At 52.5% G+C, this 14,198-nt stretch overlaps 3 protein-coding genes across 3 annotated transcripts; 1 reads left to right on the top strand and 2 right to left on the bottom strand.

Moving 5' to 3' along the window:
- Positions 1–5,181: 5,181 nt before the first annotated feature.
- CTHT_0000230 (uncharacterized protein) lies at positions 5,182–7,570 on the bottom strand (the record flags this gene model as incomplete). Its single annotated transcript, XM_006690515.1, has 3 exons — positions 5,182–5,610; positions 5,661–7,200; positions 7,299–7,570. The coding sequence occupies 3 exons, from the start codon at positions 7,568–7,570 to the stop codon at positions 5,182–5,184; spliced, it is 2,241 nt and encodes a 746-aa protein (XP_006690578.1).
- A 697-nt stretch (positions 7,571–8,267) lies between these two features.
- Positions 8,268–10,090, top strand: CTHT_0000220 (uncharacterized protein; the record flags this gene model as incomplete). The annotated part of the gene is made up of 4 exons (XM_006690514.1): positions 8,268–8,270; positions 8,341–8,495; positions 8,595–9,969; positions 10,031–10,090. 4 exons carry the CDS (start codon positions 8,268–8,270, stop codon positions 10,088–10,090), a joined length of 1,593 nt encoding a protein of 530 aa, XP_006690577.1.
- Positions 10,091–10,923: 833 nt separating this feature from the next.
- CTHT_0000210 (uncharacterized protein) lies at positions 10,924–12,318 on the bottom strand (the record flags this gene model as incomplete). The annotated part of the gene is made up of 1 exon (XM_006690513.1): positions 10,924–12,318. One exon carries the CDS (start codon positions 12,316–12,318, stop codon positions 10,924–10,926), a length of 1,395 nt encoding a protein of 464 aa, XP_006690576.1.
- Positions 12,319–14,198: the final 1,880 nt, after the last annotated feature.

Raw genomic sequence — 14,198 nt, 5'->3', positions numbered from 1 at the left:
TTTTCGTGCGGGTGCCAGGTCGTGTTCCCTGTCTTCCCAGCCGTGGGTCGATTATCTGTGATTTGTTGGGAAGCGATGCAGCTAGCGAGCGCGGTACCCGCGTAACGACACCTGTCTCCCGTCGTGAGGCACAAACTTTTTTTTGGGTTAAGGCGAGCGTTCTCATATCTCTCCAATGCCCGTTCAGATATTGTCAAACTGACCAGCAACTAGTTTTAAAGTGAACAGGCCGAGGGCCAACGCATCGACGCCCGCGCAGCACAGATGCCAGCCGTCCATGCTGGCTGGGACGAGCGAAGGCACAAGACGCCCGGCTTTTTCTTCCCTGAAACTTACATGACGGCATCTGACAAACTTACAGTCTCCGGGTAACACACGACAAGTACAAGCTGCTGGGACCAACGCTAACAGCAACAGCCTTCATCTCGGGGATAAACAGTTACTCGACGACGTATCTGCGCGGTACAGGTGTAGTTCGCCGACCCATGCTGGGCCAAGCGGGACGAGGAACCGCTCCGTCACCGCCTCTCGTGGGAGACTTTCACATGCAACCGGCTTAAGGGGGGCAGAGATGGCTGATATATGATGTATCGTCCGAGCTGAGTGAGAGATTTGTCTTGCCGAGGCCCGGCCGATTGGCCGTCGCCGCTGGATGGGCTCCTCTCAGTACGTCTTTTGGCCAGATCAGCGCTGCATCTGTGTCTTTCGTCATCGACGTGTGCACACCTTCCGCTCTGGCTGAGAGTAAGACCAGCTGAAACAACCCGTCCCATTTGCTCCTGGGCCTCCAGAAGAGGGGCCCTCGCATCACAGCTTGTGCAAAATCGCCCAGAGGAACAAAACATGTGGACATGTGGATATAGACATCGATGGTTGACTCGGGGGACGTTGCGATTTGCCCCTCCAGGCCAATCTTGGCTGTTTTAGCACAGAGATCCCGGAATGGGTGTGGGGCACAGATCTGGGCCTGCGAAGCCTGCAAGCGCCAGCTCGAATTCGGATCGCGGCCTGAGACCGCGGGGGCGGGGTTGTGAAAAGGTGGAAGACAACTGTGGAACTTCCGCAAAAAATTTCTGTTTCTCGTCGTGCACAGGCAGAAAACTCCGCTTCCAAACAATTCGCGCTGCTGAGAACGACGCGTGCGCGAGACCGTGCAGTGTTTTGCTATGAACAGAGCAGATACTGCTGTTGCGATGTTTCTACCTTTTTGCCCCCCTCAACACCACGCTGTTGTGGGCCTTTGGGGTGTTCCTCATCTACTTCTTGTCGTCGGGAAAGGGGAAGTCAAGAAAACGCATCTGGTTGGCTGCTGTGCCCTATGTTATCCCCGAAAAGGAAGCCATCAGGAACTGCGGTTGCATCGCAGCCACCATGCAGTTTTGAGGCCAGCGGAGTGGGCCACTTCGTTTTTGTTGGGGGAGGCTAGCCATTTTTGTTGAGCCCTACCCTGGCTACCCGTGCTGATCCCTGCCAGTGCCCACTATCGTCCCTGGGTGTGGCGGCGCTGGAGGGGGGTCATTCTCCGGATTGCCCCCGGCCGTTCCCGCAACGTAGTCACAGGATGCGACATGGCAATGTCTCCCGGAGCAATATCCGAGCCTTCGCTTCCGGGCCGAGCTCGACATGACGTGATGGCCGAATGTGACCCCGGAACACGGCGATGCACGGAGATGCTTCGGCGATGAGACGGAGCAGAGTGACACCACAGCCGTGAACTCTGCATCACCAATGTTGATATCGTCAGCATGTGAGTGCTTGCTAACATCTTGACGGTCTTACATGGCCTCTGTTCAACGCACATCATCCAGAACTACGGCATATCGTGTCCAAGAGTTCTTGAGGTTAGGAAGGAGCTTTATGTCAACCCAAGGTGGGATCATGGGTATGGTCCCCTCCTTTGACTTGACTCCAAGGTTGCAGCGGATGGGAGGGGTAAACATGCTAGTTTCGTGGCCGCATCTGGCCTTGGCATTAGCGTCTTGTCCTGCACTCACGACCAGCTCTTCGCTCACCGTGTGGCCTCATTTCTGCCTTTTTGCTGCTCTCTTCTGGCCAAGTCTCCGTCTAAGCTCTGCCAGCAGCAGGATGGGACAGCCCAATTCCACAGGGACCTGTTCTATCCACCGTAGACTCGTTCAGCTCGATTTTCGAAACCCCGTTGCCTGCGAGGTTAGTGAGAACTAGATAATCCGATAAGCCGACATCGAAGCTTCCTCTCCCAAAACACTTGAAGCTATCATAGCTGTTGTGGTTGGGACGACCGGACTTGATCAGCAGCAACTGGCCAGCTTCTGCCATGCTGCACTTAGCTCTTGAAACTTTCAAGTTGGTCATACCGTTACGTGGATGACACAGAGGTAAACTTGTCTGTGGCAGCTGTTTCCTTTCCCTCAACGCCCAGCCAGCTACTACAAGATCGCCTCCAGTCAAAGATCAATGATGAACCATAATCGGTGCTTAGTATCTATCTGCAAACTATGCAGTTTTATATTCTTGCCTGTTGGAAACCGCAAAGTCAGACGCATGAGCTTCATGAGCCTTGTGCAGTTCTTGTTATGACTGGTCATTGGGGTCGGCAGCTGCTCCGCAAACGGCGTACCAGGGGATCAATGGGAAGGCCCCGAGTGGGGTCAAGAGGAAGACCTACTAGGAGAAAGGCAGGTATCGCAGTTCTCGCACCGCTATAAACTGCGATTAATGCAAAAACTATCATCAAGGCCCAAATAGCAATGGCAGCAAGGCAGGCATACCAATGGCTTTGAATATCAATATGTAAAGAGAATCACTCATCCCGCAGAGCCATGACGAGGCCTCCTCAGTTAGCAATAGAAACAGCTTGTCAACCAACAATTGGTGACTGCAGTAAGCCACATATGCTACTGTGTGAGGACCCCTCGTCCCTCAGGTTCTATAGCCTGGCCACTTCCTTTGAGCTCATGTCAGAAGGATGTGGGATCGTCACAGTTTTAGCCCCATATCAGTCTGACATCATTTCACCTGGGCTCTTATACGTCATTCCGGCGTTTGTTTTGTTAGCCACTTGGCGAGGCTTTGTGGGCTTCTTCGACACCCTTGGATAAGTGTGACGATTCCACATCCTCCTGACATGAGCTCAAAGGTAGTGTTCAGGGTGTAGAATGTGAGAGACAGGAGTCCTCCTACAAAGTATATGTGGCTTACTGCGATCACCGGTTGTTGGTTGACAACTGTTTCTATTGCTGACTGAGGAAGTTCTCATCATGGTTCTGGGAGTGGGTGATTCTATATATATATGTATATGTATATATTCTATATATATTATTCTATATATATATTATATCCAGAGGTCGTTGACATGCCTCTCCTGCCATTCAGGTTATCGTCAGCCAAGTTTAGGATTATTATCGAGTGTAGAGGCGGTGACTCTTGGCGATAATATTTCCCTAACTTTGATTGGTCTGTCGTTGACCCACTCTGAACCTCCTCATTCGTCTTCTGGGCAGCTGCCAGTCCACACGTGAGCCGTCACTGAGGTTAGAAACGGCCAATAGGAATAGGTTTCACTAGCGAAGGGCTGAAAGCCCTTTTTAGAGGAGACAAAGGAAGGATCCTTAGAAATATAAGGTAGATAAATTCTCGTAGGAAAAAAGGGATGAACCCTTCAGTCAGCAATACAAACGGTTGCGCAAACCCAACTTGTGGTCACAGTGCTCCTGAACCTGTGTGACAACTCCTGTCTCTCAGATCCATAAGCTTTGATACGAATCCGAACCCATCTCAGGAAAGCTAGGTGGATCGTCACAAGAAAGTTTGCAAGTTTCAGAGATTGATGTTTATATAAAAAAGCCTAGGAGGACACTTATAAAAAGGTATCAATAAAAGCGATCCGCAAGTGGGGATCTAGCCTTGCACTATAACTAGCTAGCTATGGCTGAAGCTTACGCTTTTAGCGGGAGAGCAAGGCTTATTGCCAACTGCAAGATTTGTTACCCCTGTAAGAACAGCAGTCAAAATAGCGTAAAAAGGCTTGCAACTAGGTGCACAGCATGTTGGATTCAGAATTCAGCCACTATGATACTAATGTGATTACAATTGCAAGCCTCTCAACCTGTGTTAGTCTAAGAGCACGTTTGCTTGATACCTTCACTATGCTTCTTACAAATTTTTAGCCGTTCGGAAGAGCATATGCGAGCTTGTTCAAAACAATCAGTTTTCCCGCTTTGTTGCCGTCTCTCCCCGACAGAGTATCACTAACAGTTGAGAGTATTTGCCCTTAAGGTTAAGAGATGTGTTTGGGCATACTATTGCCAAACACTTTCAATGTTGTTGGGCCTTATTCAACTTGATACATGGCACAGAATATCGCCTGGTCCCTATAAGAGACGTCTCAATAGCATTGAGATAAATTATCCATGTAAGACTCCTACAGTAAGCTTTCTCATAATCATATGCCATCGAATGGCTTCAAAACACCGACCTCATATGGCCTACCTGGCCGCTGCAGGTCCACATCAGCTCCAATGGAGGGGCAACCAGTGAGACTGCCCCGTGGCCCGGGTTACACAAGCGTCTGTTGGGCAAACCCTTCACTCCTTTTACTCAAGCGGTACAAGGTATATGTTTTTGAGTCACCAGGTGGCAGGGCGAGGTCTCAGTGTCAAGGTCAGATGGCGTTTTACACTATTTGCACGAGTACAGCCCTACCTCCACGATCCTCAAGCCTTGTTTACGAACCAGTGTCATCTGACTAGATACTTCTTACAAAGCGCCCGGTACCATAGCCAATACCCACCAAACACTTTAGCTCCAGATCCGAGTCTTTGAGCGAGAAATCCAGGAGAGGGGGTCTAGCAGCTGACTTGTGATGAGTGAAGAGGGACAGTTGGAATGAGCTCTTATCGATCAAGAGCCTCCAAGAACCCCCCCTCTGCAAAATACAACTCCCACGTGAATCACATACGAGGCATGAAGAAACCATGGATCATGACCATTCCCTACATAGTGTAATCAACCACCCACGCATCCACTTTTGTTTTTGGCCCGCGCGCAAACGAGACCCGGAGAGATACCTAGATGATCTGGAAAAATCCCAAGAGAGAAAAAGGAGAACAGAGAGAAGGTGTGTGTGTGTGAGGAATGTAAGACTAAACGCCATTATCAGATCGACGATACCCGAGCAGGAGATCCGAAAGAAAGAAACTACTAGTTGACAATCTCCTCGGTCTCCTCGAGCACCTCCTCCATAATCTCCTCGATGACCTGCTCCTGGGCGTCGGGCGCAACCTCGGCGATCTTGCGCTTGAGCAGCTCCGCAGCAGGGTCGGCAGGCAGGCCGAGGGCAGCACGCTCCTCGGCAACCTCCTTCTCGATAGCCTCGCGCCAAGCGTACCATTCGTTGAGTAGACGGCGGCGGGCCTCGACAACGGCCACGTCGGCGGAGCTGATACGCTCGGCATCCTCCTGTTCGAAGATGCGAGAATACTCGCGCAGGTTCTTGCGGATCTGCTTCTGCTCCTCCTTGGTGAGCAGGGTTGGCGGCCGCGGACGCCACTGCCACTGCTTGAACTTCTCGATGTGTTCCTCACGCAGGAGCTCGCCCTTGAAGTCGTAGAGGTGGTAGCCATTTTCCATCTACATACGTTAGCCAGTATTCTCCGGATGTTGACTGGATTGGTGCTTACCGTGTGTTTCCACGCTGATGCCCAGGTGGCGACGTAGCGGCCCGAAGGATCCCACTCAACATCGGTAATACCATAATGGTCGCCAGTACCCATCAGTTGCAAGCAGGCGGCCAGGTCCTTCTCGTTTTCGGGCTTCTCGCCATCAAAATCCAGATCCCAGAACTCGAGATCGGAGCTCTGGGTGTTGTGGACGGTAGCAATGACGACGAAGCGGCCCTTGGGCGACCAGTAGATCGCGTTGTGGTTCTTCTTCTCAAGAGTCCGCAGGTGCTTAAAGCTGCCGACCTGGTTGCCCTTCTTAAGCTCAGGGCAGAAGAAAGAGACTGATGTCTTGGGTGGCACAGCGGTGGCGCCAACAGGCTCCGGAGTGGTAATGATAACGAAGCGGTCGCCCTTGGGCTCCCAGGCAAAGTTAATAACAGTGTCCTTGATCGTATCGACCACCTCAACAGGGACGCCCTTCTCCTTGACACGGAAGATCTCGAGCGTCGTTGCCTGCGACTTCTTGGACTTGGAGTGCCGGTCGACCTTGACGCAGAGGTAGGTACCCTCCGACTGCCAGTGCATCTTGACATCCGAGACGCTGAAGAGGTTGAGCGTCCTCACAATCTGCTTGGAGGGGATGCTCATGAGACCGACCCTCGCGGGGTTGTTGCCGATCTCAGGAGTCCAGAAGCAGAAGAGCTGCTCGTAGGTCTTGACACCTTCCCTCTGCACCGTGGCGGGCGCCCATTCGAAGTCCATGACGCCCTCAATCTTGACGGCCTGCTTGTCGAGCAGGTTCATCTTGGGGAGCTCATAGATGGAGATGGAGGTGCCCTGATTCAACCGAGCCACGTATTTGTCGTCGGCAGACCACTTGAACACGGGCCAGGGAAACTTGGGAGGACCCTTCTTGGGACCGTGCTCCTCGGGGTGGATATCCTGCTGGGCGAACGAACGCAGGGGTCTAGCCGTCTCGATATCCCAAATGATATAGTTCTTGCCATCGTCGTCGAGGGTGAGGACGGGATGACCGCTGTCAGGGATCTGGATAGGGCGGTTCGACCAGGTCACCAGGTACTTCTCACCAGGGGAGAAGGCGACAAGGTTGACGAAGGGGTGGGGGAAACGGCGCAGACGGGACCACGAGGCACCACCCCAGAGCTGGACACCCTGGGCATGCACCGAAGTAAGGTATGTGCCCAAAGGCGACCACTGGACGAAGGTCTCAGTCCAATGTTGCCTGTCGACGATATTCTCGGGCTGGTCCTTCTCGTTGTTCCAGAAGACGCCGACGGTGTCTCCCCTGTACATAACGAACTGGTCGCGGCCGCGATCGGCGGGGTCGGCCATAAACCACCGAAGGTGCTCCTTCTCCTGAAAGGGCTCTATCTTGGGGGGAACAAACTCCTCGCTGATGCGACCTTCCCGCCCATACCGGTCAATGTCGGTGAGCTTGTTGACACGCAGGGTGTGCTTCTTGTCGAGGGGCACATAGTCGAGTTGCCTGACAGCGGCAGAGGCCTCAGCGGGGGAAGAGTACTCGACGAAAGCGAACCTGCCAAATAATCAGCGCCATTTCATGTGATGAGGACTGCAAGAACGCCAGCCTATGGTCCCTGCAGGTCCCCGCATAGCCAAATTCCCGGCGCATACCTCAACGACATGCCATCATCACCCATAGGCATGTAGATCATGTCTTCGCGGGTCTTGCCGACGGTGTTCAGCTTCTTCAGCAAGAACTTGATGAGCTTCGGTTTTTGCTCCTCGGAGACGGCAGGCAGACCGTCGATAACGACGAAGGTGTCGTAGCCCTGCTCAAGCTGAACCTCATATTTTTCTCTCAGATCGGAGATGTCGACCTCATCCATATCAATGTCCTCCTCATCGAGGTCTTCCTCGCGCAGGTGATCGAATGACGGCGCCATGTTGGGCTACTCTCGGTCGGAAAGACTACAACGGAAACGGAGAGGTGCTAAAAGGGGGAGGGGTTGTTTTGGTTCTCGACGTTGCGCGGCCGCGGGCTCTGGGTCTCTTGTCCGGGGATAATTGAGATTTTGTGCGTTGCGCTGAAGTTTGGTGGGGTTCAGCCTTGGGAGTCGAAAAAAATGCCCCACCCTGGTCCCTCGCCGCACGCTGTTGTATGATACGTACCAGAAGCGCTTGAAGCCCAAGATTGCCGTTAGCCTCAGCTAACGATCTATGGATCAAGCTGTTAACCTCGAAACGTTAGAAATCAAAACAGCTGAAATTAAGTCTACTGTATTTTAGAGAAGAAAACTCTTTGTCTAGATGTTTACTTTATTTTTGACTTCATTTCTCTGGTCATGCCAGAACCATCCCTCATCCGGCGGCACCTGGCGCCACCTGTCGGGCAGTCAGCGCTGGAGAAGATGGAAGGCGGTGAGCGAAGCTCCCAGAACCTCGCATTTTGCCAGGCCTGGGCAAAAAGTTGCGGCAGCTTTGGCTGGCTGCAGGAGCGCTGCTTGCCTGGCCCGAGCTGCCCCTCATCCAAGATCCCCACGATCTTTATCCAGCACCTTCCACTTCCATCTCCAGTGCCATTTTTGGGGCCAGCTGCAGCCCACTCCGTTAACCCCCTAGATACCCAACACCGTCGGCATCATGGTATGTTTTTGACCCCCGTCTGCTTTTCAAACGCTCCCTTCGTGCCAGCATATGCTCACCGCAAGCACAGTCGTCGTTCAGCCCCACCCAGATCTTCGAGGAGGGAACCACAGAAGAAAAAGGAGAGAATGCTCGTCTCTCCGCCTTCGTCGGCGCCATCGCCGTCGGCGACCTCGTCAAGAGCACACTCGGGCCAAAGGGCATGGACAAGATCTTGCAGTCTGCGTACGTTTAGTGTCTCGTAATGGCCCTGGGCCCGCGGGGTAGGGGTAGGTGTGTTGCTTGGACTGGGCCAGGAAGACTGACACAGTGCGATACATACAGGTCAACCGGCGAGATCATGGTAACAAACGATGGCGCGACCATTCTCAAGTCCATCGCTCTTGATAATGCTGCCGCTAAGGTACTTGTCAACATCTCTAAGGTCCAGGACGACGAGGTCGGTGACGGTACTACATCAGTCGCCGTACTTGCTGCTGAGCTTCTGCGCGAGGCCGAGAAGCTTGTGAACCAGAAGATCCATCCCCAGACCATCATCGAGGGTTACCGGATAGCCAGTCAGGCAGCCCTCAAGGCCCTCGAGGCGTCGGCGGTTGACCACAGCAACAACCCCGAGCAATTCAAGAAGGACTTGCAGGCCATTGCCCGGACAACACTCAGCTCCAAAGTGCTAGCGCAGGACCGGGACCACTTTGCTAAGCTGGCCGTCGAAGCCGTTCTCAGACTGAAGGGCTCGTCCGACCTCAGCCATATCCAAATTATCAAGAAGGCCGGTGGCAAGCTGTGCGAGTCGTACCTGGATGAGGGCTTCATTCTCGACAAGAAGATTGGTGTCAACCAGCCGAAGCGCCTGGAGAAGGCCAAGATCCTGATCGCCAACACGCCCATGGATACGGACAAGGTCAAGATCTTTGGCGCTCGGCTCAAGGTCGGTTCGACTAGCAAACTGGCCGAGCTGGAGCGCGCCGAGCGCGAGAAGATGAAGGCTAAGGTTGAGAAGATCAAGGCGCATGGCATCAACTGCTTCATCAACCGTCAGCTCATCTACAACTGGCCGGAGCAGCTCTTCACCGATGCCGGTATCATGTCGATTGAGCACGCCGACTTCGATGGTATCGAGCGGTTGGCCCTCGTCACGGGCGGTGAGATCGCCTCGACCTTCGACCACCCGGAGCAGGTCAAGCTTGGCTACTGCGACCTGATCGAGGAGGTCATGATTGGCGAGGACACGCTAATCAAGTTCTCTGGTGTCGCTGCCGGCGAGGCCTGCACCATCGTCTTGCGCGGTGCCACCGACCAGCTGCTCGATGAGGCCGAGCGCAGTCTGCACGACGCCCTGGCCGTCCTGTCCCAGACGGTTAAGGAGCCTCGCACGACTCTGGGCGGTGGCTGCGCCGAGATGATCATGGCCAAAGCCGTCGAGGCTGCCGCGACCCGCGTTGAAGGCAAGAAGCAGACTGCTGTTGCTGCCTTCGCCGTCGCTCTACGCCAGCTGCCGACCATCCTTGCCGACAACGCTGGTCTTGACTCGGGTGACCTTGTTGCCCGTCTACGCAAGGCTATTTACGACGGTCTGACCACTTATGGTCTCGACCTGATGACCCCTGGCGGCGGCATCGCCGACATGCGCGAGCTGGGTGTCATTGAGAGCTACAAGTTAAAGAGGGCGGTTGTGTCGTCAGCTAGCGAAGCTGCTGAGGTATGCCCCTGTTCAGCCTACAGCTTGATGGCTTGTGCAGTTACTAACATTTACGCTGCAGCTGCTGTTGCGTGTGGACGATATAATAAGGGCGGCTCCGCGGAAGCGGGAGAAGCACTAAAGGGGAAGCGTCTGATGTGGCGATATGTCAAAATGACGGCTGGTTTGGGACTTGTAGAGTACATAGATGGCCCAAATCTACTGTTGAAAAAACAGTTAATGCAAGTAGTCTTGTGCCCTGATGTTGTATGATGATGTCGAATTACTTCTCAGCGCCTGTATCTGCCTGCGTTGAGGATCGTAGAGTGTTGCGGCAACATACTAGCATTACCTCCTATGTACATGCCAATAATTGCCTCAGGTTCAGGGTTACAAGAAGTAAGTCGGCAGCGAAATGGACACAATCTATTTTAGTTACACTGGGCCTTGGTCCTTAACTCTGTGCTCAATACCGAACGCATGAGGCCCATCGTCTCCAGAACGGCCCGGAATGAAGGCATCCCATGATGTGCTGCCAATACTTAGACATATCTTTGGCAGAAGGAAACCAGCATTAAGGGAGATTCAGAAGACATAAGTTAACTGAACCAGGCACAGGAGGGTCATCATAAAACAGACTACAAGGCAGGCGTATCGTAAAAGTCCGGTCAAAACACATCACTATGGCAGGCTATAAGCCTGTAACATGAAGACTATGTTACGGCCACAGCTCTGCCTTCCTAGACCAAGGATCTACCGAGTGCGGCTTCGTCAATAGAGACACACAAACTGAAAAGGACTGGAAACATACGAACAACCAGAAGACGCCCAGCAACGAGTGACCACCAGATGCTTTAGTTGGCAGTCAACGCCGTCAACCTTACTAGATCTCAAGGCACGCCCAAAATATCACAGATACATAAACCGACATCAAACATGACTTACCACTCTCACGAAACCCACAGAACAACAAACTCACAGAGTTTTAAACAAATCCTCTGCATATCTAACACACAACTGACCGAACTTTTCCGCCTCCTCTGCCGTCTCAGCCTTATTCATATCCTCGTTCAACATTCTCAGGCATTGCTCCATATTCCTCCGTGCCTGGTCCATCGCAGCACGCATCTTCTCTTTTGAACGGGCAGTCTTCTTTGCTGCGCTATTGGGGGTCAAGACACTCCCATTCGCGGCGCCGGTACCGGTCTCGCTGGCGCTCTCGGCACTCTCTTGATCATCAGTCGGCTGGATCTGGAGGGTCGACGGGAAGGCCACGCGCTCCAATATGGAGGCGACTGTTGCAGAGAGCTTGTTGACATCGGCCGAGACTTTGGTGAGTGCCGTGAAGAGGATTTCGTGGCGGACTGCTGAACGTATGGCATTTGCTTCGATGCGGGATTTGAGATGGCTGACTTCGACGCGGAGAGATTGCAGTTCCGAGGCTGTGAAGGTGGGGTGGAGGATGAGGCGTTGTTTGTCGGGTTCTTCGGTTCCGGAGGAGACAGTAATTGCGGAAGCTGAGGTGAGGACATGCAGACGGGCTTCGATGGACTTGAGGCGCTTGTTTATTGACTTAAGGGTTTTGGCGTCGGCTGGTGAGGTCTCAGAGATGAGCGGAGAGGAAGCGCGCTCGACGACTGGCTCAGGGCTAACGGCGGTAGTGGTTTCGAGCTTTCGAGTCTCGGGGGTCTCAGATGTGTCCTTTCTCTTCTTGTGCTTCTTTTTCTTTTTTTTGTCTGGCTTTCCGGAGGAAGAAATAACATCACTCCAGACAGGCGAAGACTCTGTGGGGGTGTCCCCAGTCACATCTGCTTTAACCTTGGTCTTACGTACCGTATAGTTCGGAAGTTTGATCTTTTTGGACTCAAACTTGATCGGCGGAACAAAAACATGCGGGCTCTCAAAGTCTAAGGACATCTTAGGAGAGTCTCTGCGGTCGTCCTTTGAGCCGGAAACAGTGGCAGGATCGACTCTAGTCTTAGCCATGTTCGCGGCTGGCTTTCCATCCTTGTTCTTTCTCTTGCTCTTCGGGCTCTTGTCTCCAGACTCAGACTGACTGCTCCGTTCGGTCAACTGGGAGCTATCCTCGTCGCGGAAGATCACGATAGAAGGCGACTCCGCGAAGCTCACGCGGGACCCCTTCTTACAGGGGCTTGACTCTTGCTCGGAGTCCATGCCAACCCAGTCCTTCTGGAGTTCGTAACCGGGATCCGAATTTTCGTCAATATCGTCAAAGGAATTATGACGTGTCCTGTCGCCCTTCACCCGCTTGCCGCGCTGCTCCAAAGGCAAGCCGTCGTCATGAGTCGCTTGGATGATGGGCGGCCCTAACAGGGAGCTATACGGGCGCTTGAAGGGGTAGTAGGGCATGTTGGCGGCTCCCTTCTATCGACTCTTGAGTTAGTAAATACTGGAGAAACCCTTACTCCAAGGATCACATAGCATATATCCAAACTTACAAAGTGTGGTTACGGGAAGTTTTTGGAAACCGAGGGTCGGGTTAAGGGCGTGCGAGTTGTCAGAGCAAAAGTGAAAAGAATGAAAAGAAACCAAGGCCCAGTCGAGGAGTCGATAAAACTTTGGGTACTTGCTAAGAAACCTGAAGAATTTGAGAAATGGGAGGAGTCTGGAAGTTGAAGAAGGGAAGGACGGGTGCCGCAGCCGTAGGAAATGTGAATCTCAACCTTCGATTCTGTAGCGAGGCTGTGTGTTTGGTTGAAGTTTTGGCTTTTGTTTGGGCAAAGAGACGCTTGTTTTCTTTTTGTTAAGGAAACAAGGACTCAGAGCCAAAGCCAGTGTCAACCACATTATAATCATTCGGATTGTAGTAAACAATGATAAGAAATGGGTTAAATGACCATTCTATTACCCCCGTAGCCAGCGGTGGCCCATTCTTTTGTTGACTCTTTTTTTTTCCGGGAGTTAGGGTTCATTTGAGACATATCTCCTTATCACATTCTCGATTACTTGAGTGCTAGGGTTGGGCAAAAGCCATGCTAGGTGTTATCAGCTGTGATGCGTTTTGAACTTCTTTGAGCTCTAAGGTCACACATCTGTGGCCATTTTCTCTAATATATGCCAGCCAACAAAATTAACATGTTGGAAACAAGAACTCATCATCTTGTGGTATCTGTAATAAGGTGAAGGGGTGATCAGATGGTATGTATAAACGTGAAGAAATGGAATGTATCTCAAGTTCTCGTTGTGCAGCTCAAGTGATGAGGTGTGGCTCGATTGAGAGCGAGAACCTTGAGGTCCTCACATGGGTCGGTTGCATGATGAACCCCTGTTCGTGTGTGCATGATGTTGGATAGGTTGATAGGTTTTCTGATTTATATTCAGAGAAAAAAACTCCAAATAGCAAATATACCTCCTTGACCTTGTATGCTCAAATTTACTGAGCATTTCATCATATCCTAAAACGCAAGCCAGGTTCACGTTCGACCAAAAATTCATAACCCAGGTTCATGGAATGCCAAAGACGGCACGCATCAGCCAGCCGTTCCCCAGTGGGGGATCCACATGGATACGAGGCGCTAGGCCAAAGCAGGACAAGTGAGTGTGTCAAGCATGGCTGAAGCACCAATCAGCAACCAGCTGCCCCTCGATGACGGACTGAGGCCCCACTCTCCACAAACAAGACTGCGAAGCTGCACTGCCTCAGGTCCTTAGCCCTGACCGGGACCCGATCCCTGGCTTGGCCTACGGAAGGACTCCGAGAAGCGACTTTACTAGCGACAAAGAAGGAAAGCACCGAATCCAGCGCTTGCAGACTGCGGCGTTTGGATTTGGTGGCTCTTCTTCTTCCTCCTCCAGCTGCATATTCAAGCAGCGACGGCAACATCATCAAGGCCCGTGACGCCGCTGACATCAAGGCATCAACGCTTAAAGCCTGTGCCATCGACGACCCACGCCGTGATCACTGTGCGACGATCAATCTTAAGTGCAGCGCCAAGTTCTCAAGCCCAGTTATTCTGCCGCAGCCAGTCGCAATCCGGAGGAATTCGAACCAGAGACGCCGCTCAGCTGACTCGAATGTTGGACGACGCTCCATGAGACCGTAACACCTTGGCTACTTCAACTGGCATTTGGCCATTAGCTGTCGCTCTTGACTTACCCTTCTCTACGGACTACATTAGAAGTGGATATTACCCGTTGATTGCCCATCACACGTACCGACATCTCTATCACCGGTTGTCGTCATCCACCACATCTCACGCAATTTCTTTCAGACCAATGTGTTCGCCAAC

This window comes from Thermochaetoides thermophila (genome assembly GCF_000221225.1).
Source record: "Thermochaetoides thermophila DSM 1495 unplaced genomic scaffold scf7180000011801, whole genome shotgun sequence".
Taxonomy (NCBI): domain Eukaryota; kingdom Fungi; phylum Ascomycota; class Sordariomycetes; order Sordariales; family Chaetomiaceae; genus Thermochaetoides; species Thermochaetoides thermophila.
This window is presented reverse-complemented; position numbering and strand designations above follow the sequence as displayed.